At 36.8% G+C, this 26500-nt stretch overlaps 1 protein-coding gene across 1 annotated transcript in view; it reads left to right on the top strand.

Moving 5' to 3' along the window:
- ERA1 (Prenyltransferase family protein) overlaps window positions 1-26500 on the top strand; it is a 301285-nt gene that overhangs the window by 155326 nt on the left and 119459 nt on the right. Inside the window, exons 7-8 of the mRNA XM_089822091.1 lie at window positions 6795-6846; window positions 26097-26161. Of these exons, the coding sequence (XP_089678217.1) occupies window positions 6795-6846; window positions 26097-26161 (117 nt within the window). The remainder of the gene's footprint in view (window positions 1-6794; window positions 6847-26096; window positions 26162-26500) is intronic.

The following is a 26500-nucleotide window of genomic DNA, read 5'->3' as shown; positions in this document are numbered from 1 at the left end:
ACCCAAATTCCAACTCCATTTGAAGCCCTTTTTGAAGCATAAGTTTGAGCATACATCCTATCTATTTAGACAAAGCCACTCAACAAGAGAGCTTCTCATTGAGAGAGTCCATTAATGGCTCATATTCTCAATTGAGAGTTCATCTTAGTCTATGTTGAAGTTTATGAATTTTGTTTAGTTTGTAGAAGCTTTATTTAAATTTGGTTTCTATTAGCATACTAACATTGCTTATATACACCCTCTCGACGAGGTGCCTGATTCTTGATTGCTCAAAGTATCCTCTTCTTTTGGACATTGCTCCTATTAGAGATCTCTTCGTGCAGATGTCTCTGGATTTCTGTACCCTAGCTTCCTTCCTGTGTCTCCGAGATGACCAAATTGGCTATACCTTCGATCGTATGCTCAATCAACCCTTCTTGGATTTTGGTGGAATCCCCTTGTCCTCCCCTCAAGTTATGACGTCTCTCTCCTGCTGCTACTGGAGATGTAGTGTCCTCAAGGCGACTTTCTCCTCAGTTTCTACTCCCTATACCTGCCTCAGATATATGTTTGGAATCAGGGGCATTAATCAGTTTTAGTGTTTGTTTCCCTTTTCAAAACTTTCACATTCCTCCAAGTTGTGTTCCCTGGTCCTTTCAACAAACTGTTGGAGTACTTGTCTCCTTTGTTCCCTTTGTGTTTTAGTTCTTTCCTTTTCCACCTGTAACAAATTGTGTGCCAATAGGCGAGGAATCTCTCCTAGGAGATCGTACACCGCTGGTGGCACCGAAAGTTTGTTGCGTATCGTACCTTCACAGACTGTTCTCTCACGGACTTCCCTTTGTACATACTGATTGACCACAACTTCCCAGGCCGTCACTAGATCACGTGCCAACTAATCTTCCCCGGTTATTTCCTCTTCTTCTCTGTCACTCTTTGTTACTTGTATGAGTGGTACAAAAGACCTTCCCATACTCCATCTTGCTGACCTCCAGGTTCAGACTTAGGCAATGACGCCAAAAATGTAGAATGGAAATACAACTCAAGTTTATAGGATAATGCAAATGATATAGAATAATGCAATTGATATAACCATAGAGCAAAGCATAGAATGTACCTTAATACCACAATACCCAATGGCGAGGAAATGGTTTCTTTATTATACGAAAAACATCGTAAGTACATTGACAACATTCCAAGTACTTATAAAAGGTTCGGTTCGTTGGGAGAACCAACTGATGCATTCCTCACCTCCTAACTACCCAATCCAATTAAGCTTTAACAAGTACTAAGCACAATAGTTACTTTATTCCGACTACAAGTAGCCACTTTAATCTGCTCATTTGCATAACTTTTTAAGTTTGTGTTGGATACAAAATTATATGTTTATAATTGGAAATCTTTCCATATTTTTTGAAAATATAATTCTATCCATCAGCAAAGGTCTCTATGAAGTGCACTCAACTACATAGCTATATTGTGCAGTCACGGATTAAGTAGTAAGGAGAATCAAATATAATTGGTTACTAACTATGACGTTAAAAGCAACATCCTGTCAATATTGAACTATTTGTGTTGTTGGGGAAAATATTGCAAAACTACTAGAGATCCAGATAGGGAATTGGGGTGCTCTATGGGCATCGTATGGGTGTGCCCAGCCAAATGAGCTTGAGTCTCCAAGAGCTGTATGGGTGTATCATTGGAGTGTCCTACAGGAAGAAGTGCAAGTACGAATGAGTTTGGAAGTGTCGTACGGGTACAAGTGTATTGGGCACATTACATCCATGCACATCCGCCCTGAAATAATGAAGATAAGTTATTTCAATTTCCGTCCTATGGATCTCAAAGTAAAATAGATAATAAACCTCATTTTGGGCTATTGACATCTTAGATCAAGGTTAATGATACATCTGTTCATCACAAACCTCATAGACATTGTAGTTTTCATGCATTAGAGTTCGATAAGATTAAGATAGCTGTCAACTCTATAAATTGTTGAATTCCATATTTGTTGCAACAAATGATTTATGCATTATCAATTTTTTGATGATAGATGAGCATCAATTTAAGCATAGATGACAAGTGTGCAATGCCAAGAATATCTTAATGAAGTGTGATGGAAAGGCTAAATTTCCTTTACTTTGTCAATATGTTTAATTGCTCTAGATCCTTGTCGATCTTCCATTAAGTTATTTTCACATTACAAGATGAGCTGAATTAGAATGAATGGTCTCCTATCGATCAGAGAGTGGGAAATGTGAGAGCATATGGTGCCTCCAACCACACAACTAATCTAAATGAATCCAATTATGATTATATGGCAGCAAGCTGATCAGAATTGTTGCATAAAATGGCATGTAGGCGGTAGAGCTAATGTATCAACACCTCTTCAGTGGATTGTGTTTATGCATGACAAGCCATTCAACACTTTTGATCTCCTAGATCATAGTGCGGGAAATGTGAGAGCATACAGTGCCTCCAACCTCACAACTAATCTAGATGAATGCAATTATGATATGTCGGAAAGCTGATCAGAATTATTGCGTAAAATGACATGTAGGCAGAAGAGCCAACAAATCAGCATGCTTCTTCAGTGAATTGTGTATCTGCAATGCAAGCCATTTCCAGAATTTCTAAAAATGGTCACACCAAAATGGTTGATAAAACCAGCTTGCTTATGCCAAATGAGCTAAATTAAAATGATGTAATTGTTGGCATTAATTTTCCAACTTGCAAATGAAAAATGCATTCAAATTACCTCTGGCAGTACTACCCTCTGGGATTTACAATATTCGTTTAAAACAATACAAATTGACACATGAAGATGTAAGCTACTCGTATAAAGTTCTGATCACAAAATCAGATTGCTCCAATATCCAAAAAAAGGACAAATAACATTGATAAACAATGTAAGCAAGTACCTAACATGAAGAATACCTTAAATAGTTGATACAAGAGGCTGATGTAGGTCTGATATCATTCTTTCCTGCAAGTTGTGTACTCGAAATTGAACTGAATCTTGCTGACAACAGAAAAAAACCATTGCCTAGAAGCATATCAACACCACCAAACTGACAAACTACTGGAAACAGTCAAAACCTCCACTAAACACACCCACACACATTGGAATAATACTTCATCAAACTAATGATAGAAATCACAAATCTGAAACAGACAGTTCTTGCTGCTGGAACAATTAGTACAAGTACAAAGGCACTAAAATCTCATCAGTTCATCAAACAATCATAGTGTGCTTCCCAACAGTAAGGAATGGACTGAAAAAGGCAGGGACTTGACCGTCTACTTTGCACACTCATTTCACACTTGTAAACCCAAGGCAGGAGCCTGGAGGTATAAGACTTGTATAGGAGGCATTAAGACTTGAAACAGAAGCCACAAATTCTCCTGCACCTTCTACAGTTGGAAACTTTGTGTGGTACAGTTTGCAAGAAATTATGACGAGCAGGGTCTCATAAGTTTGGCGTTTCAGCATCTTCATGCTCTCCAAAGTTGGAAACTTACACATAGAACATTATTAAAACCAGATTTCATGATACATTCATCTCTTAGCAGCAAATGGAAAGATCTTAACTTGTAGGGACAGTTGTGACTTACGAGGGAAATCTCCAAATTCAGCTAGGATGGTTTTCATCCCTGAAACTAGTATTTCTAGAGGGGTTTTGTCCTGAAGAAATAAGAAAAATTGAATCTTCTCAAATCAAATAGCAGATATGAAAAAATGGTCAACCTTTTTTCATCACAACTCCTTTTAGAAGTCTTCCTGATGGATAATATATTAATTTTTTTTCTTCTTGTGGGTCCATATTCACTTTAATATTAAAGAAAAACACTTTTTAACTGTGCAAAATGTCAGCCTTTTCCGCTTGAGTCTATCCAAATCTTTCAGAGATCTGGATCCATGTCAGAGGAAAGTTTTTACTATCCAGATCTTTTTTTGTGTGAACACCAGGACTTTAATTGCATAATGTAGAGTGTTTACATGGCCTGACTTAGCTGTGTAGCTGCCTGTATTGCTCCACATCCAAATAATCTATCATTAGCAGAGTTGAGGGCAATACAGTATTTTGGAGGAACGCCCGCAAGGCTAACATTTGTTCAGAAGATTTTGGGCCACACTAGCAGGGTTCTTCCATCACATTTGTCACTTCCAAACTTGCTGTTTCCTGGACTGACAATAAGCTACCATTCTTCTCAAAAGCTGAGAGATGTTATTGTAAAGTTGGGCTATATGATCCAGGAACAATTGGGGCTTGAGCAATGCTGCATGCTGAAAACTTCATGTTATCCATTTTTCTTTTCTTCTGCTTTTGTGTTGTGGTTCCTTTTATTGTGGTGGTGTTTTCTGGTTTTCTCTAGCCTAGGGTAGATGTTAAATTTGTTTCTGTTTTCCTAGGTACTTAATTCTTAATTGCTGGGCATGGCAAATAACTTACTGTAGATTCTAGATAACAGGTAACAGCTGCTAAGTCAGTTTTAATCCTGGCATGGGCAATTGATAACAGTTATAAAATGAGCTGGACACTAACAGTTACCAGTCAGTTGCAAGCACCCTCCTTAGAATATTCAGCTGTTGGAGTGTATAACATATTAACAAGTCAATGCAGGCTTGCAACCTTACAATTGTTTGTAAGGTAGGTTTTTAAGGTTTTGCAGCCTATTTAGTGCTATATTTTTAGTTGTTTTGATGGAATGTCAAAAATATCTGCACTAAGTTATTTTGTTTATGCATGACTGCCCAGGTTGGCTAACTGTTTTGATACCCAATTCTTGTCTGTACTTCTTGCATTCTCTGTGTCCTCATAGGAGATCACCCACTGACGAATTTTAACCATCCAGATTGGGTTCTTTATTACTAAATTTCTGCCCATTCCCATACAACTTCACATGGGAGATGTTTTAACCAGCTTACCTGAGGTGAATTGTTTTTCCATTCTCATACCATCCAACTTGGCCTGTAGAGTCTTGCTCCACAACCATTCCTTTTCTATAATATTTCTCCAAATTGGTTTCCTGCACAGATCAGAGCTCATTATTTTCATGTCTTTCACACCAGTGCCACATAGTGATTTGCCTGATACAAAGTGAGTGGAGCTCCTTTTCCAAGTTAGTTTTAGCATAATTGAGTTAATCTCGGTGGGTCACCTGTCTTATACCTTCCAATATGAATTCTTTTAGATTCCCAGTGAAAATTGAAGGCTCCTGGATGATTATTTTTGGTTTTCTGTTTAATAGACCGATGTCCTCTTTTAGAAAGAGAATATAATAAATAATATTAAAAAATATAAAATATAAAATAAATTACAGGGGACAAAATTGTTAAATGCCACGTTCCCTTTTCAAAATACTTTTTCATATTAAATAATTAAAAAAAAAAATCGGTAAACGGCCAATGTCCATGATAATTGATTATTAATAAAATTAATAAATACAATAGCATTCCACTGTTCAAACAGGCACTGGTAGGAAAGAAAACCTCCAGTCTAGCTCGGGACCATGGTCCTATATTATTACAAAATAAAAGGGGTATACCCCAGTCAAATAATTCTTGTCTCAGATATTACATTACAAAGATCAAATTTACATAAAATTATTTGAGCGTAAAGCTTCTTGAAAGATTACAAGATTTCTTAAACAAATTCCATCACATTCTTTACGTTCTTGCATAATTGCCAAGTATGAACTTTCCTGTCTAACCATCTTGCCAATCAAACTGGTTAATCATAAACTTACAAAATTCTTTAAACTAAGAAACTATCTATATCTAAATTTATAATTACTAAACTCATTTTAATTAACATAGCTCTAAACTATATCAAGAGATGTCTAATATTCTCTCCTAAACTTATCAAGATTTTCATATTAAATAATTATAATATAAATAAAATCTAATTTAAAATATAAACGAAATTTGAATAAAATATAAATCGAAATATAAAATAATTAAATTAAAATATAACTAAGTTTAGTTAATGGTCAAAATGCATGAAATGAAAAGAGATGACTCCCTCAAACGTGAGGTATTAAATGGAGAATGGAATTTCATTTGAAAGGGGAGAAAAAAACAAGAAAATCCCATACATTATGAGAGAGTGACAAATAAATAAAAATTAATTAATTGTTGAGAAAAGGATGTGTTACTTTCCAATAAGGTGCAACAATTCGATCCCACTTATTTAATAAGGATTGAAATCATTCCCAAAGGATGAAATATGAGAAGAATATGTATTTGCATACTCCTCATAGGCAGAATAAGAATGGAACGTCATTATAATATTATAGTAAATATATATATATATATATATTATGGAGGTGGTTAATAATATATGATATGAGATTTATAATAATAATTAGAATTATACACACACACACGCATGTATGTATGTATTATGCGAATATATGTAAATTCTTGTTATAAGAGATATTAATATATTTTTAGCCTACTTAATCTCTTTCTATAGCCCTCGAAGGTGATAGGTTGGTGTGGTACAGACTATATTAGTATCCTTTTTTCCTTATGGTTTTTAATTTGTTCTGACCTGTCATCTAAATTGTTAAACTTGATGACATTTTTATTCATGACTACAAGGCCTTCTTATTTGTACTCAAATAAGTAAATGTGACCAAAATGACATTGCCACTTTGATTTTAAAAACATAGTTTTGAAAAATGTGTGTGACCATAACAAAACTAAATAGAACTGGAAGATTTGATTTCAGCAAAATAACTTCTGATTAGAGAAAATGAACCTGGATTGAAATGATTATTCTATCTCTTTGTCATTTTTTTTTTTGCAGAATGCATGATGCTGGTGAAATCGATGTTCGAGGTTCTTACACTGCAGTTGCTGTAAGTTATAAGGTTTTCTTTTTCAAGTTGTATTTGTTTACTGTATTTGCCTTGTCTGATGGTTTCACTAACATGTAGTATGCTTTCTTGTTTTATGCATAGAAGTATTTGTAAATAATTTTATTCTGCCAATTTGGGACTGCACTTATGCATCTCTGGCACGTCAGCAGGTGTACCTTATATTTTCTGGTTATATTGATCCAAAGCGAAGCAACCAATTGAAATATAGGACATGCAACAAAGAGAACTGGATGACTATTATTAGATGGAAGAGTGACAAGAAGACTTGTTATATTGATATCTCCTTTCTTAACACAAACATGGCTTTAATATAAATTAGATTACCACTTAAAGACACACCAAGGAAAAGACATATCGTACAAGGTGAGGACTTAAATAATGACATTAAAGAACTCATTTGGTATGTAATCTTCCTTACTGGGACTGGACTCGGTTTACCTTAAAATTCCCAACTAGGGTTTGGATTGAGCCTAGAAATGACAATTTTCTTGAGCTTTGTAATGTTTCTTACATGTAAGCTGCCCATTTCCAATGATCAACAAACATCACTATGTGTTTATATCGAATTGAATTAAAGATTCAGTAAATGATTCATAATACATTTGACAGATAACATACGTAAGCCCATTTGCTTACTTTTTTCCTCAACTTGTAAACCCTAAGGACAAGGAATACTTGTCATGGGGCACTTGGAAACCAACGTACAAGAAGACTCCCTCAAGGTTTCCGGAACAAATATTCATACCTCTCCTGTCTCTCAAGGCATTGGAAATACATGTCCTTAGACTATCTCAGAATTCACCCACCTTCTGAGGAATTACTCCAGCCGTTCCCTACAACCAACCTATCCTTGAAAGTGATTAAGGAATAGGATATATATATATATATATATATATATATATATATATATATATATATATATATATATATATATATATATATATATATATATATATATATATATATATCAATGAAGTCCGAGGACTCACTCCGCCCACAAAACCTCAAAGTACCTGTCCCCAAGATGTCTCCACACTAGGTGCTTAGAGTACCCAAGTACCCCTCCCCCCCTCTACCATTCCGCAACCACACTGCCACCGGGAAGGATACTTGAATTTCTATTTGGATTTTGAATGTTACTATTGGATATGTACTATGTTACTATGCTGAATGTTTAATGGTTCTGGTTCGTGTTGCAATTTTGCTATATTCAAGTATCTCAATTTGCTATGCTATACTGAAAAATCATTTGAATACTAGTAATTCAAGTTCCATATGTATAATATACAACATCCCCCTACCCGCTTGCCCCCATCCCCCCACGGTTCTGAAATTAAGGCCCTTTGTCCCCCTGTCCTGGAAACTTGTACCGACATCTTGATGTACCCCAATACCAGTGTTACATTGATTTACATTAATATCTCATGTACATACATACATGCATGCATGCACATATAATACCACATAACTGATATAATTCTGATTTAACGATTATTAACACACATGTATATATTTAAAATTCTGATTTCACTTTATATATAGGGTTCTTTATCCCTAATAGAATTCAGGTATAATATTCTGTAATCAGATTTAACTCATAGATATGTTGCAGCATAATTTGTCTGTCACTCAATGCTAACCAGCAATCTAAACAATTCATTTCCTTTTTTATCTCTTTTGTGAAAGTGTGTCAAATAATTTTCTAAACTCTACTTCTTCCATCAGGAGTAAATAATAATTTCTGATCCTTTCTATTATTCCCCATCCACGCTTGAATCAATGATAGAGAGTGCCTTCTTATATCAAATGTCAAGAATCATGAGGTACAGTGCCAAGGGACATTTCTTTTCTTATAACTAGACGCATCTTTGACATATAATTGGCTAGACATCTTATTATCACCAATTAATTAATTGTTCTCTTAGTTCTTCCTCATAAGGATGATTATTATGATCACCAGTAATTAATCAAGTCTCTTCATGAAAGCATCATTACATGTATGGCTGGTGGGTGTTGCCATCTCAGTCAATATTATTCTTTATTAATGTTATTGGATTTTCATGGTTATATATGCTTTTATGCTGACAGTGGCTAATCATTAATGTTGGTTTGTGAATTATTGGATTTAATATCACAATGGATTTCACTTCATTATTTGGCTGCCTCAATATGTCGATCCCCTCTAATTGTATTGTCATGGCTTGGATGATTATTACATTGGGATTGAGATTCAAGGGGGGAATTAATATTAAATATTGAAATTTTTGTCTCTACTAACAATTCTGCCGCCAATATTAAGCGAGTTGGTCAGACGACTCATGATACCATCCACCAGTGATCATCTCTGCCAAACTCAGAATTCCAAATGTTGTCAATATTAGTTATGTTCTTCAATAGTGCTGCCAAATATTCGAGGTATAATATGCACGCACACGAATATTATTGATGATACATATTATTAGTTTTCAGAAATATAATAATATGCTTGGCTATGTGATCAGATGTGCATATCTTCATTGTGTTAGTCTGTGATAGTGACCACAAAGCTTCCCTACGCTGGTTCACACTGATGTATATGAACCAATATGGTAATGGATGCTAGTTATTTTGTCTTGTTTGTTAATGATTTCAGTGGGGAAATATGGAGTATTTTCCTGAAGTCCAAATCAGATATGTTTACAGAATTCAGAAGTTCAAATAATTAGTAGAAACAGAGTCTATTAAACATTCACTCTTATGTTTAATAATGGAGGTGAATTCTGCTCAAATTGAATTCAACGACTTTTGAGGTAAATGCAGGATACAATTCCAATTTTCAGCACCCTATACTTCTCAGCATAATGGAGTGGTTGAGAGGAGGAATTGTGTTCAAGAACAAAAGTGTTCCCAAGAAGTTTTTTGATCTAGCAGTTTATACATCAGTTTATCTTCTCAATAGGTCTTCAACACAGGTAGTCAAAGAGACCTGGAGGAAGCATGGTTTGAGAGGAAAGCCAGATTAAGGCGTCTTAATGTTTTTGATTCTACTGTACATGTTTAGACTCCAGATTCAGGGAGAACCCAGTTGGACTTGAGGAGCCAAAAGTTGATACTTATAGGTTTTAATCTAAGTTGCTGGTTTGGGTTCAAGGGTTCTGGCAAATTTTTTTTCTCAATTTGGGTTCATGGATGGGTTCGTGAGTGTGTAAGTGTGTATGTGCATTATGATACGTGAGATGTTTTATGATTTGGTGCAAGTAACAAAAGGAGGTGATACATGAGATGTTTTATTGTCTGTTGATTACTTAATTCAATAAGCTAAACTACAGAAAACATAATTCAAGATTTTAATGTGTTGCATCAAACTTTCATAACAAGATTTAAATCAAAGCAAGCATTTGGGAGGAATTTAAAGTGTCTTTTAGAGGTTTTAATCACTGCATTCTCAGAACTAAATTCTTGCACAACTAGATAAATACAAGTCATGACCTGAAACATACATATATTTCTGCATATCAGTGATGAAAATGGGACAAAAAATTTAGAATTAAAAATATAGTATGACAGGATCACATCAACCATTTACTGAAATTCGCACAATAGACAGCTCTTGAAAAACTAAAAATAGTTTTTTCATTGATTAAAGGTACAAAAGCTGAGTACAAATATGTGAATAATGCTATATTGTATTGAATCAAGCTTTTGCATGTCGTATTTTTGAAAGATTGTATTACAATGCTTAGCAAATGCTAGAAAGAACTGAGTACAAGCTGACCTAGATATTCTTTTTCTCTATTTACAATAAGAGATAATATAGAACATTCTTCTAAAAACAATTAAAGATGTTTGCTTTCACCTGGTAGTTTGATGTCTACTTGGGTTCTCCTGGGTATGCTCAGGTTTTCCTGGGTTCATCCAGGTCATCGGTGGGTCCCCACAGGGTCCGTATTTCATACTAAGGGTCCAGATGGGTCTGCACTAGTGCAATCCCTGACGAACCCACAGTCCCATATACGGACCCTGTGAGGACCTGCTGTGGACCTGCGGCAAATCCGGACCCGGATCTGCCTGGCAGGGTCTGAACCCAATAACTTAGGTTTTAGTGAAAACTATCAAACCTATAGGTTGAATGATGTTAATGGTTGCTAGACATTCAGTAGGGATGTTGTGATTAATGAAAAAGTCAGGCCTTTTCAACATACTTTTGACATTGAGCACTGAAGATGAATCTCTAAATGCTACAAATTTTGGTGTTTAGCTCCTATCTTAACTCAAAGGGACTATTGATCATTCCAAAGAAGTGTAATATCCTATATTACACTTTTGAAATTGAAGTGTAATATACCAACACTTCAAGATTTTCTTAAGGAGTACATAGATCAGCATGCAGACGACAATGATGAAAGCAGCTCAATTCATGGTAGTAAAGTTGATTTGTATTGGTAGGTTGCTTAAACAAGGTCTAAATGGTGAGAGAAAGTTGTTTGTGATGTTTAGAATGATGAAGTAATTGAGGGCAGATCATCTAGAGGCAAGAGAAAGAAAAACATACTTCAGTTTTCTCTAATGACTAATATTCAAGAAATTAAAAACCCTCAAGTGTTTGAGGAAGGAAAAAGTAAAGCTAATTGAGAAATGACCATGGGAATAGACAAACGAAGTCTTATGAAAAATGAGTCTTGGGTTCTTTTAAATCTTTAATTGGCAACAAATGGATGTGTAAAGTCAAGTACAAATTTGATGGTATGTTTGAAAAGTATAAAGCATAGTTGGTGGCAAAAGGGTTCTCGTAGAGAAAAGGTATTGATTATGAGGAGACTTTTTCTCTTACAACAAAAATAGTACCATGCAATTAGTTCTAGCTAGGACAACACAATTTAGTTTAAAAGTCGGTCAAATGTGTGTTAAGAGTGTATTCCTCATTGGTGACTTGGAGGAAAAAGTGTACATGACTCAGGTTTAGGGTTTCCAGGGTGGAGGACTTGAAGTATACACCTAAGGAATGATACATTAAGATCAATAAGTATTTGGTTAATTATGAAATCTAAAGAAGTCTTCCATTATCTAATGTACATAAAAAATGTAGGTGACAAAATCATCGAACTAGTCATTTATGTTAATTATATCTTCTTATAGGAAATGAAACACATTTGATTGAACAAATCAAATTTAATTTGAATAATTCTTTCAAAACAACTAACCTAGGCCCCATATATTATTGCCTAGATGTAGAATTTAGGGAAATAGGTGATGGTATTTTTATTTCTAAATGTAAATATGTTAGTAGTTTGCAAGACAAGTCTAGAATAAAAGATTGCAAAATTGCATCTGCAACTATGGGAAAATGGTATAAACTTTTAGTACTAGCAGACTGAAAGTTAATCAATGGGCCGACATTTATGCAATTAGAGCACAAGCTTATCTACCTTACAATGATTGGGTTTGATTACATTTCCAAATTCATGACTACACCAAAGGCAACACGTTGGGTCGGAGTGAAGCGGGTGCTAAAATATGCTACTGGCACTTGAGTTTGGTGTCATATAAAGTAGAAGAAAATATTTCAGTTTGGTTAGGATTTGTTGATGGTAGGAAATCAAATTCTTGATATGTTTCAACTTGAGTATAGGTGTAGTGAACATGAACTAGTAAGAAGCAACAAGCAATAGCTCTCTCCTTGAAAGAAGCAAAGTATTGAGGGACAATCAAAGTAGTATATGAGGTTGTTGGGCATTGATGACTTATTTTAAACATGAACTCGAGTAGGGTCTTCACTGTTGTTTTGTGACAATCACGAGGTGCTAAAGCATGCCAAAAATGTAGTCTTCCATGAATATATCAAACATGTGGAGCTTCATTGTCATTTCATCTATCAACTTGTAGAAGATGGATTGGTGATGTTGCACTATTGTCTAATTGAGGATCAAATTGCAAGCATTCTTACCAAGTACTCGAGTCTTGGCAAATTTGTAAAATTTCAGGATAAACATGGTGTAGTCAATATAATAAACATTAAGGGAGTGTATTGAAGTTATATTGTATAGTCACTTAAAGATATTAAGAATATTATTTATTGTTTTTGACGTCTTTCTTATCCCGTCCTTTCTTAGTTGTTGATCTTATCCTTTATGGATAAAGCATTTGTACTGCTTATTTAAGGAGTCTTTCACTCCTTTGCTAATACCAAATATCTTTGTAGTCATTTTGTGTTATTACTTCTTGTAATATGCTTGACTACCTGAACGCACTCCAAAGGTTGTTGATGACCACAAAACTTATTGCCTCTCATATCTTGACTAGTCATTTGAAGACGATTGTGTGAGATGCAAATCAAGTTTAGTCATGTCACATGTTGTAAGAAATGCATGTCACATATCAACAATAAAGTATATATTAGAGTATACATTTTAGTTGCATTCAACAAATCCAATTTAGAGAGGGTCACAAAGACGCCTTGAGACACAAGACTATTTGTCAATAAGATACATTTGAATCTCCTTATCCTCCATGTAGATTTCTTTCACTCAATTTTTGTGTGCAACATTTACAATATCGAAGTGGGTTAGTAGATTGCACATGATGTCTAGAAAATGTGACCAGATGTGTCTTCCACTATAGAACTAGCTGCCCTAGAATTTTTAGTGTTGTCCATTTGTCTTGGACAAAGTTTTTGGGGCCCACCATTTCAATCGATTCTATTAGGAAATTTGGACCCAATCGATATCGTATTTGGACCTGGTCAGAATGACGATGAATAATTGAGCTCCACCCTTATGTACTCACTCAATTTTATATTATAAAAGATTAATTGACTAATTTGAGTAAGTCAAACAAAACCATATGAAGGGTTATGAAATCCAAATGTTCTTGATTAATAATCATACCTTGTAAGGCATCCTGAGGACCTTGTCCAAGTTGGAATGGTTGAAGGTAGTTTAAATTTTAATATAGTTTTTTATTTTAATTTTCAAGTATTGATATGTGACATATTTTTGACACCATTTAAGATGAGTTGTGAAGGTGCAAGAAGAATTGAGTTTCATGGTTATGAACAACTTTTGGTGTGTATGGAGCTAGTCAAGAACAAAATGTGCCCAAAAAGTAAAAGCGTTAATCCTAGATGATGAGTGGTGGGCTAGTCTGGAATATGTTTTGATTTTCATTGAGTCCATTATCAATATGTTTAGGTATGCTGATATAGACTATGCGTGTTTAGGAGAAATTAATGATGAATTGAACTGCACGGTTGAGAAAAATAAGAGAGATAATGCAAGCTAATGAACATGAAATAACAGAATTTTGTTTCAAAAGTTTGCAAGAAATCATTGTTGACTATTGGGCAAGATGCTTAGCTCTTGCAACTTTTACCATTTGCTTTGCCACCAAAGTATTATAGATACTTGTCTTGCTGTGGGTATTGTTGATGTGTGTTTTATGGCCTTACCAATAGTCAAATAAAATGTTGAGACATCCTATCCTCTCTTGATGAAAATAATGTGTATGCTAAGATTGTGGAAGATTACACAATTGACTCCATGGCTCCTTTATATCAATTCTTGATTGTGTATAAGCTCAATGGTTGATGCAATGGGATGGTATTAGGAGGGGACTTGCATACTCATTCTCAAGATGATTCAGATGACTAGTTATGGGAATTATTCAAAAGACATGGCAATAAAAGTACTTATTTGGTTTTTTCGTGATATGTGGAGAAAGTAAATGAGATGTAATAACCATGCTTGGCTATAGCTCTAACAAATACTAATGTTTCTGACTTTTGACATTATGTCAAAACAATTAGCATACAATGCCAGTACTACTGAAAAGAACTCCAAGGCTGACTAAATCACATTCATCAAGATTAGGCAATTTTTAACAACACTGATGATGATCAAGCTCAATTCAATAACAATGATAGATTGCATTTGATTTACTATGCCATGTAACTTTAAAAAAACTGAACTACTTCATATTTATCTCTCAATTCAATTTACATCAGCATTGAATCAAATTACATTTGAGAATTTCACACACTTTCTTCCAAGCAACAACAATGACAGAAATGGAAGATGCAAACCTTAAGAAATTGATCCACAAGACTCAAATTCCAAAACTAGTATACCTTAGTAGTAGGTTGGAAAATAATCAGCTCCAACAATTAATCTTCTCCTTAGCCACAGTAAAACAGTAGGAGAAATGGCCACTTGTATACCTCAGCACAATTGCCAATGCAAACCCAAAGCAATATCTTAGATTTGAATCTACAATATTTCAGCTGTAGATCCAATGAAACAACTTAAAATTCAAACCCTTATACTTCAGCAAAGGCATAAAAACCAAAACTTAGAAAAAGTCACGAAGGCATCAAAAGCAAATAAAATATTCAAGCATGCTTTTCTCAACAAATAGGCTTGTATTTATAACCCCCAAATTTCCTTTTGTTGCCAAAATGCAACTTCACTCAAGAAGCTTCACCACACAATATTAATCAAAAGCTCCCTTTAGATTCTCTCACTTGACTTGGCTTCACTAATTAATAAATGACATTTTTCAATGATAACTAAACTCTCAACTTAAGTGAAATTATAAAGTTAAACTATAACTTTACAAGAAGCCATTTAATAATTAATAATAATTTGGCCACTAAAAATATAATAACTCCCAAAATACTCATCATTTAAATATGCCATCTGAAATTGGAGTCATACCTATTATTTCTCCATGTCACCAAATGTAGAAAGGTTCTATCTCGATCAACACCAACTTACTACAAATAGTAAGTACACAAAACTAAGCCCAAACGAAGTCCAATCTGAGCCAAATGAAGACTAACTTGTAGCTTACTAAGATGTGGAGAAGATATGACCCTCCCAAGCTAAGCCATTGCCATAGAAGACCCTCTATCCACAATACTTAGCCTATGAGGATCATAATAATAGGCTAATCCCTGAAACTCCAATGCTGGGAAATATGGGGATATTACAGTCCTCGCTCCCCGAGATTGCTTGTCCTCAAGCAATCTGACAATACTGTAAAAATATAACAACTCTCAAAATACTCATCATTTAAATATGCCATCTGAAATAGGAGTCATACCTATTATTTCTCCATGTGACCAAATGTAGAAAGGGTCTATCTCGATCAACACCAACTTACTACAAATAGTAAGTACACAAAACTAAGCCCAAACGAAGTCCGATCTGAGCCAAACGAAGACTAACTTGTAGCTTACTAAGATGTGGAGAAGATATGACCCTCCCAAGCTAAGCCATTGCCATAGAAGACCCTCTATCTACAATAATTAGCCTATGAGGATCATAATAATAGGCTAATCCTTGAAACTCCAATGCTGGAAAATATGAGGACATTACAGTCCTCCCTCCCCGAGATTGCTTGTCCTCAAGCAATCCGACAATACAGTGAACTCCAACCTCCACTTGGAACCCAAATGAAGAACTGTGTGACATCTCTGTAGACGCTAAACCAACTACAACCTAGCATCATCAGGACCAACCACATGTCCTACAACCTCACACCCAAAACTTGTGCAAATGATGTAGAAGTTAGACTGTAACCACAACTCCATAGAAGATCTATCCATCCTCTTCTTCCCTGTATTCACCCACATAATATATATTGGATGGGAATCTTGCTTATCACCAATAATTGTTGAAAAAGATGTAGCTAGCTATAGGCGAACCCCATGAACTCATGCCAACTATATCAACAATAGGTGTAGCCACATCCAAATACGCGGACATAGGAACAATACTAACTTCCACAACAAAAAACTGAACCGAATCTGCTGTTGATGAGAACTCATAATCATCAACATGTGCACCATCATCAGAACACACATCAACAACTACGTGCATATCGCTAAATTCCTCCATAGATGGCTCAATCGACGCAAAAATAGCCGCCAATGCGGATATGACCGTATCATTGCATGCTCCTACTCTCACTATCATCGCATCACCATCAAATGCATAATCCTAGGAACTCATGCCAACAACTACATCATCTGACTATTTTACAATACATTGTATCTTAGATTCTCCATCCCTAGGCAGAGAAGTACGTCGTCTGCGAGTATAATATCTACTTGGAATGAATCTCCTATCACCGTCCATGTCACTATACCATTCACAAAATTAATTTGACAATCTCAAAAGTAAGCACTGACCAAAATAATAACTGAGCCCAATTCCTGCAGGCTAGCAAGAAACCGCTCTGATACCACTGTAATACCTTGCTTGGCTATAGCTCTAACAAATACTAATTTTTTGACTTTTGACATTACGTCAAAACATTTAGCATATAATGCCAATACTACTGAAAAGAACTCCAAGTCCGACTATATCACATTCACTAAGGTTAGGCAATTTATAATAACACTGATGATGACCAAGCTCAATTCAATGGCAATGGTAGATTTGCAGTTGATTTACTATGCCATGTAACTTAAAAAAATTGAACTGCATCATGTCTATCTCTCAATTCAATTTACATCAGCATTGAGTCAAATTGCATCTCAGAATTTCACACACTTTCTTCCAAACAACAACAATGACATAAATGGAAGATGCAAACCTTAAGAAATTGATCTACAAGACTCAAATTCCAAAACTACTATACCTCAGCAGTAGGTTGGAAAATAATCAGCTCCAATAATTAATCTTCTCCTTAGCCACTGTAAAACAGTAGGTGAAATGGCCAATTGTACACCTCAACACAATTGCTAATGCAAACTTAGAACAAAATCTTAGATTTGAATATACAATACTTCAGTTGTATATCCAATGGAACAACTTAGAATTCGGACCCTTATACTTCAGCAAGGGCACAAAAATCAGAACTTAGAAAAAGCCATGAAGGCATCAAAAGCAAATAAAATATCCAAGCATGCTTTTCTCAACAACTTGTATTTATAACCTCCAAATTCCCTTTTGTTGCCAAAATGCAACTTCACTCAAGAAGCTTCTCCACACAACATTAATGAGAAGCTTCCTTTAGATTCTCTCACTTGACTTGGCTTGACTAATTAATAAATTGCACTTTCCAATGATAACTCAACTCTCAAGTTAAGTGAAATTATAAAGTTAAATTATAACTTTGTAAGAAGCCATTTAATAATTAATAATAATTTGGCCACTTAAAATATAAAAACTACCAAAATATTCATCATTTAAATATGCCGTCTGAAATAGGAATCATACTTATTATTTCTCCATGTGACCAAATGCACTTTCCAGAAATAGAAAGGGTCCATCTCGATCAACACCAACTTACCACAAATAGTAAGTACACAAAACTAAGCCCAAACGAAGTCCAATCTGAGCCCAACGAAGACCAACCTATAGCTTACTGAAATCTGGAGAAGATAAGACCCTCCCAAGCCAATCCATTGCCACAGAAGACCCTCTATCCACAATAATTAGCCTATGAGGATCACAATAATAGGTTAGTCCCTTAAACTCCAATGCTGGGGAAAATAGAGACATTACATGAGATTAGGGTTGAGAGAACTATTTTAATCTGAAGAACTTGAAAGATGAATATTGCTACGATGAAATCTACAAAACTTTGTATCGCCAAATTGAACAACGATGCAAAGCTGGTGCAATTGGCAATGGTTGTGCAAATAATTTTCATATCATAGCGAACACTATCATAACAAACAATGGTTGTTAGTGATAGAAGTAGAGCATCCACATAAGGGCTTAGATCCAACCTTACACTATACTCAGTAATCAATGTCGTCGGTAGAAATTGTGTATCTGCCGATGGGTCCCTTCGGGAAGGAAATTGTGTATCAGCCGATAGGTCCCTTCAGAAAGGAAATTGTGTATTAGCCGACGGATCCCTTCGGAAGGGTTCTTGTTATGTAGCCGACGGGTCCCTTGGGAAAGGTTTTTGTTATGTAGCGACATGTTGTATATGGCCGACGGACTCCTTTGGGAAAGTTCTTCAGAAAGTATTTATAACCCCTTCGGGAAGCATTGTAATCAGGAAATCTTATCATTGAAGCATAATGTACTGTTTTGCATATGCGAATAATAATAAGAAGATTTTTATTGTTCGTGTTCGTGTTCATTGTCTGTGTGCAATTCTTAATTAACCTATGCGGTAAACATTTGGCGCCATTGCCCGATGGACTTGGTACGCAGGCAGGCGGATATGAATTAAATGTTGAATCAGTTGAACAAGAATAAGAATAAGTTGAAGGAAAAGGATGACATACGCATTGCGCAGGAAAATTTAATTTTGGCTCAGCAGACAAAGCGTTGAAGGAGATTTCAGAAGATTGCCGACGGAAACAAGAGTGCTGAAGGATTGTTGAAGGAGACTCGACAGCGGCTCATTTTGGTGAAAGAAGCGAGGGAGGAGTTTCTGAACCTGCATACGCCACGAGAAGAGAATCTTGACGGAAGGAGATCGACTCGCACGACTCGAAGTGCCGAAGGAGCACGAGCGTGGAGTGACCTCTTCGTCCGAGATATACTTTCGGAACGAACAACTTCAGTTGACGAACCCTCTTCTTCACCAAACAGTGCGGAAGTCGAAAATAGCGCGGGTGTTGAAAACAACACGGAAGCATAAAACAGCGCGAGTGTTGAAAATAGCGCGGAAGTAGAAAACAGCGCGGGTGTGCAGAACAACGCAGGAGTGCAGAATAGCGCGAGTGTTCAGAACAGCGTGAGTGTTGGAAACAGCGCGGGTGTACAGAACAGCACGGGAGCTCAGAACAGCACGAGTGCGCTCAGAACAGCACGAGTGCTCAAAACAGTGCGGGAGTGTAAAACAACGCAGGTACACAACAAAACCCCCAACATACAGTGATAATGGCAGGTCCGAAAGAAAAGTTGCCTAAATTTGATGGTGATGAAGCAACTGATCCCATTCGACATTGTAAAACATGTGAAACAATCTGGAGGGCAAATGGCATAACAGATACACACGAATGGATCCGACAATTTCCTGCTACCCTACGGGGTGTTGCGATTGATTAGTTTACTGATACTCATCCACAAAAGTTAAACAGTTGGGATAACATTAAGGAGTTCATCGCAGAATTTCAACTTCTGCGTGACAATAATGAAATTGTAGCGGAGATATTCAATACCAAGCAAAAGAAGAATGAAATAGTACGGGTTTTCGCCAGGAGGTTGAAGGACTTAATCAATAAAATGGAGAATAAGCCGGCAGATGGGCTCCAGAAAAGATGGTTCATTGAAGGCCTTCACCCGAAGCTGCGGAAAATGATGAAAATCGTGCCACCATCAACATATACTGAAGCATACAATCGGGCATTGAACCTCGAAAGTGAACAGAAGACAAAGAAGAAGAAGAAGAAGAAGACCAGCTCATCCGATTCAGATGACGATGAGCCTTCAGGAGAAGATAGCAGCGACGATGAAGGCAGTAGCAAGAAAGTTCGTTCTCTTCAGAAGGACATGCTTCGGATGATGAGGGAGTTCAAAAACATGAACAAGGAGACTAAGGGCAATGACCTATGGTGTACGGAGTGCAAGAAAGAAGGCCATACGAAGGGATCTTGCCCAAAAGATTAATTTTGTGAGATTTGCCAGATTATGGGACACTCGGTAAAGGAATGTCCTTTCAATTTGAAAACAAGAACATCGCAGCAAGTGTTCCTGACGCAGGAGGCATCCCCGTCAGGAGGGAACGAGAACACAAGTACGGAAGGTGCCACATCAGGTGGATATAGAAATAATTGGCGCGGTCAAAACAACAATAGCAATAACAACAATAACGGCAACAACAATAATGGCGGAAGGAGTCGAATTCAGTACGATGCGAATGGTCGGCCAATTGTTCAATGCCGCGCATGCAATTTGTGGGGTCACTTCGCCCGAGAGTGCACAATGACGAACACACCGAAGTTGCTATGTTGATGGTGTGGACCTGGCGATCATGATGATGCTAAGTGCCCGAAGTCCGGAGTCAACTTGATTACTGTCGGGATGGATGAGGAAGAAGTTCTGGCAATCACTCAGAAGCAGGCGAAGCTATACCCTGACCCAGCGGAAGAAAAGAAGAGACTGGAGGAAGCACGGGCAGAGATCCAGAAGGCAGAAACAACACACTTGAAGGACACACCAAGTACCTCCGTAAGGAACTGTGCAGAACAGAACATTGTACGACAAATATTGCAAGCTGAGATGCCCGTCAGGATAAATGATCTGTTGCTCACTACGCCGCAACTCCGTACGACCCTCACAAATATAGTCCCGAGTGCTAAGCAACCCGTAGAACAAGACAAGGAGAAACAGGGGGTATAAGTGCAGAAGACCCGATGCTGTTAGCTCTTTCATCCGAATGCTATCCGACGGTTGTTGAAATGGGCATTCTCGGGATGGTGCTAACGGACACGATCATGGACGGAGGATCCGGTGTCAATGTGCTACTAGAGGATACTTGGAAAAAGTTGGGACAGCCGACATTATGGCCACCTACCTTCCAGCTGTTAATAGCTGATCAACATGGAATCAAGCCATTGGGAATACTCACAGCGCAACTAGTAACGATTGGAACACAACCATTCCTGTTGGACTTCGTCGTGATCCCACTGAAGCGGAGAGGATATGATGCCATTCTGGGCAGGGGGTGGTTGATACAAGCCAAGGCAAAACACGATTGGAAGAAAAATACTTTATCGCTTGAAAGCAAAGGCCAAAAGTATGTCATCGATCTACACACTCAGATGGTTGGAGAAGAAACTCTATCGTCGGATTTCGAAGGAGAAGACGATGAGAGGAGGCAGAGTATGGAACCCGATCAGGAGGGAGTCCTACGATTGGAAGGAGATGACGATCTGGATTCAGTAAATGGTCTTTACCACTGGTAGATAGAGGACTACGAACTCTTTCCGAGTTGTAATATGCTAAGGATCGACGAAGGTAAAAAAGGAGGAAATGAATGTCCGAAGGAACAAAGAGAAGCCGACGGAGGAAATGAATGTTTGAAGCAACATAGAGAAGCCGAAGAAGGAAACGCGGGTATGAATGAAGCTGAAGGAAAGAATATACAGTACAGACTCAAAAGAAGGAAAGATTCCACTGTACGACCGCGCAGGAAGAAAGTATTACGTCGAACCATAGAGATAGCAGAAAGGTACAGGTAGCAAGGAAGACACACAATACGGTTTGCACAGGAAACAAAGCGGAAAGGTTTAATAAAAGTTGCAGCAGTATGGAGTGGACGTATTATTGACGGACAGAAGGGGTAGCTGATGGAGTCCATGGTAGCGAGCTTCGGGAACAAACTGGGCGATATGGAGATGACACAGAACAGGCGTAGCAGGTTTCAACTCGGACAGTGGGTGTTGAAGTATGACGGACAAAACGAGATCAAACCAGACAAGTTCCAGGTGAAATGGATCAGCGTGCCATACAAGATTCGAGAAGTGGGTGATAATGGAACAATAAAATCATGGATGGTAGATGGACAGGAAGTGGCCGACACAATGCATAGGTCGAAGATGAATGTCTACCATGAAAGAAATAACGCACCTCCATGGACGAACAACTGAGAAAAGAACGACTGTAAGTACTGTAAATATTGTACATATGTAAGATCAGTATAAAAAAATTTAAAAAAAAAAAAAAAAAACAAAACAAAAAAAGTTGAAAAAAAAAAAAAAAAATTGAAGGGAAAAGCTACCGTACGGATTTTGGGTCCTTATTCACCGTACGGAAATTTTGTTTAAAGCAACAGCTTAGTCGTACACAGCAATAGCAACAGCTTAGCCCCAGGACCCCGCGGGAGCGCTGCCCCTTGGACCCCCAGTCGTTGCGGATATCAGTCCTGGGAGTCTGACCAGTTGAGAAGACTTAGAGCTGCTGCAGGCATGGAGTGTCTATGTACCAAAGGCACTGAGAGTAGGTGTTGGCCGTGAGGCTGTCTTGGTGGATGCGTAGAGAGCTCGGGAGGAGCTAATCATCCAGTTGGAGGCAATGCAGCGACACTTGGTTCAGTGTACTCGGAATTGGAAGGCAGAAAGCGGCACAGGTGGCTATCAGGGTCAGATGTCAGATTGGCTAAGGTGACAGTGTTGAAGACCAGTTCGTCAGTCAATGTATTTTAGTTGTTGATTTGTCTTAGAGATTTTGTAATAGTCGTCAAGAGATGACTTTTCTTTTTGGGGGAATGATGTCGTTGGTAGAAATTGTGTATCTGCTGACGGGTCCCTTCGGGAAGGAAATTGTGTATCAGCCGACGGGTCCCTTCGGAAAGGTTTTTGTTATGTAGCAACATGTTGTATATGGCCGACGGACTCCTTCGGGAAAGCTCTTCGGAAAGTATTTATAACCCCTTCGGGAAGCATTGTAATCAGGAGATCTTATCATTGAAGCATAATGTACTGTTTTGCATATGCGAATAATAATAAGAAGATTTCTGCTGTCCGTGTTCGTGTTCATTGTCTGTGTGCAATTCTTAATTAACCTATGCGGTAAACAATCAACTAAGAACAAAAGGTATGAGCAAGAAGATTTCACCATAACACTATTATCTATGAGATTCATTTAACTTCTTGAAAACAAATCTATTTGAAGTTAGGGAACAAAGAGACCATGCGATCACCAAAATGCAATTCTAATCTATGTGAGGGAACAAAGAGAACATGCAAGCACCAAAATGCATCAATAAATCACCAAATTGCAATGATAACTCTTTTATCCTGGTAGCCCATAAACAATAATCTCCAAATTTTGTTCCTTAATGAGAATTGACACCTTTATATAGGTTTCACATTACAATGGGTGGTCAATTTCAAAACAAAATTAATGGCCTTGATTTTGCCACATTAGCCCTGATTAGGGTTATGCCAAGAAAAGAGAATCTACAATTAATAAGTTGGTCCACATGGACCAATAAAAAGCACATGTCTAGGAAGGTGGGGTAATAAATGCTCACTATGTAAGCCCACTCAGCAAGAGATTGGGGTAAAATGAATGCCCATTGTGCATTAAATGTTGTCTTCCTAGAATTGCTTGTTATTTATTTATTCCTTTCCCAGGTTAATTGCCAGCAGCTATGAGTCACAAAAAGAAGCAAGGTCATCAAGCAGTCTCTATAAGACCTTTGGAGAGGAAGCCAGGAGGATCACATCATCTCCAAAGAACAAGCTAGTAATCATAACTTGGTGTAATAAACAAGTTGTCCCTTGGAAGTGAGTGCTCCTAAAGAAAAGCCTCCATCCCATCAATATAAAGCCCAAACAAGGTAGGGGATTGAGGGCAACCTTGCTTCACACTGATAGTACTGTTGGTGAAGTCGTAAACCCCAAAATGGGTCTATATATAACCGACAATCATCTCATTGAAAATTTCATGATGGGAGTGTGTGAGTCCAACAACTTGCCGCAGGACAAAGAACAACAAATGCACGACAAGAAAAGCAAAGAAAATAGGAGGGAGAATGAACAAAGGCACAATTACACCACTGATAACAGGCTAACCTCTGAAAATAATTGATGCTTTGGAAGTTGCAAGAATGGGGACATTACTTGTGAATCTGACCACATTAAAGTAAACTAGACCTGTGGATATCCATTACTCGTATTTGTCGAACAAACATGAGAAATAAATAGCATATTATTATAACAGATAGGTGAATGATCTTTCTGCTCATACATGAGTGTTTTTGATGCTCAAGGAATGATTGTTGTATACAACTGAATCTTTTCAATCTCGGTGTATTTATTACCTGTGTGAACAATATTTTGATATTGGTAAAAATTCAGTCAGAATAACGGACCAGCTGTCCATCATATGCAGTTATTCCCTTGTTGAGGTTTCATAGGTTGTTTTGCATTCATAGTCACATTGTTATACAAGGTAATTCATTTAGAACTGGTAATATAGAGCCTGTGGTGTGCATCTTGGAAGATGCTGTCCATAGGAGGCCTTGTAGAACTCATAACTTTTCCTTACCAGAACTTGTAACATTTTCATTTTTTCTGGAAGCAGAATTGTAGAGCATCATTGGATCCGTGGCAGAAAAAAAAAATGTCTTCTTTGTCATCTGTTTTGTGTTTGCAAAATCTGTCAGAATAAGCCAAAGATATTGCAACCCTAATATGAGCATATATCTTAATATGGGTCTCACCAATTTGTGTTAATAGTACATTATTTATGAAGAAGCAAAAACATTTCAAGGGTATTTCAAGAGATCTTAATTCATGTTGTTGAAGTTAGTGAAGATCTCAAAATCCTATGTCATTGTCACTAGGAATTCCCTCCCAACTTACTCCATTGCCTTTAATGTTAGGTGAGCTCTTGGTTGATTCCATTGTTGGAAATCCTTACATCACTGTTAATTGTTTCGCCATAGTTTTTCCATTGTGTAGAATTCCCTTGTGTTTCATTGTATTTATAGCTGTACTAATCTCATAAATTTTTCAGTGTTTCTTTCTAGAGTTGTATTAGGAACTTTTAGTGTTCATTGCCTATTGAATGTTTTGTAGCCTTATATGCTATCTTTGTGAGTTTTGATATTTTAATTAAAAAAATGTTGTTTTGTTGAAATTTGTGTGTTTATGTTCTGGTTACCGTTTTCAACCATTGATGGAATGATTGCAAACGTATACTTGCACACATGCACTACCTATTTAAGAATTAATTTTGAGGAGAGAGTGATATAGACAGCCCTGGCATCATTTTTGCTTGTGTATGCTACACAGAAGTACAGCTACCTGCACCAATCAGTCATTGAGCTTATCATATCTGAGATTAGTCATGTTGAAAGTTTTTAAAGTTGATAAATTTTATACAAAGTTGTAATGCCTTATGAGATGAATATGGCTGAGATTAAAATTGACAAATATGTTGCATTTTTATTTTGATAGTGTAAGTGAGCACAGGATGGAAATGCGTAATCTGATTAAATTTTATATAATGAGATATGACCAACACAACTCGTATGAATTACATTCTAGTTAAAAATGAAAATAAAAAGATGTGGATGTTCCTGTTCATCTTCTCTTCACCTTAATTTTTGTTTTCTTTCATTTTGGTTATGATACAACACTGACTCTTTCATCTTTTCTTAGTTGTTTTGTTTAGTTCTTTTTCATGAAATGGACATTTAAAGAAAAACTTTACATTACTTTGGTATGATAGTTGCTTCAGGCACTTCTTTCTTTTGCTTTTGTTTTGGCTATACTTGTGTTTGTAAGTTGTGGATATAAATATAATTTCTTTCTTTCTACCTTGTTGGTACAGATTGCAAAAATGCTTGGCATCTTAGTTCCTGCATTGAAGCACAATCTTGCAAATTATATCGTGAGGTTAGTACATTATAATTGTTCTTTCATAATTACTTTAATGATTATGTACTGATTTTTTTCTGAAATCTTAATTTTCTAAAGCAATTATGTGTTGGTGTAAGTTATATGACTGGTTCAACATGCATAATCAAATGCTTAGTATTCCAAATAAAACACTAACTCTCCAACTCTCTCTAGAATTAGGATGCTCGTATGATAAACAATGTATATGGATTGTGCGATCATATGAGACAACCTCAAGATTCCTCCTAGTTGTGGACTTTCACTCAGTTGTAATGATGTGATATGCCCAATATCACAATGGGACTTCGGTGTTTATTCAATAGATATCAACTTTAC

The sequence above is a fragment of the Cupressus sempervirens genome, chromosome 3, assembly GCF_028749045.1.
Source record: "Cupressus sempervirens isolate cs-2001-9-10 chromosome 3, ASM2874904v1, whole genome shotgun sequence".
NCBI lineage: Eukaryota > Viridiplantae > Streptophyta > Pinopsida > Cupressales > Cupressaceae > Cupressus > Cupressus sempervirens.
This window is presented reverse-complemented; position numbering and strand designations above follow the sequence as displayed.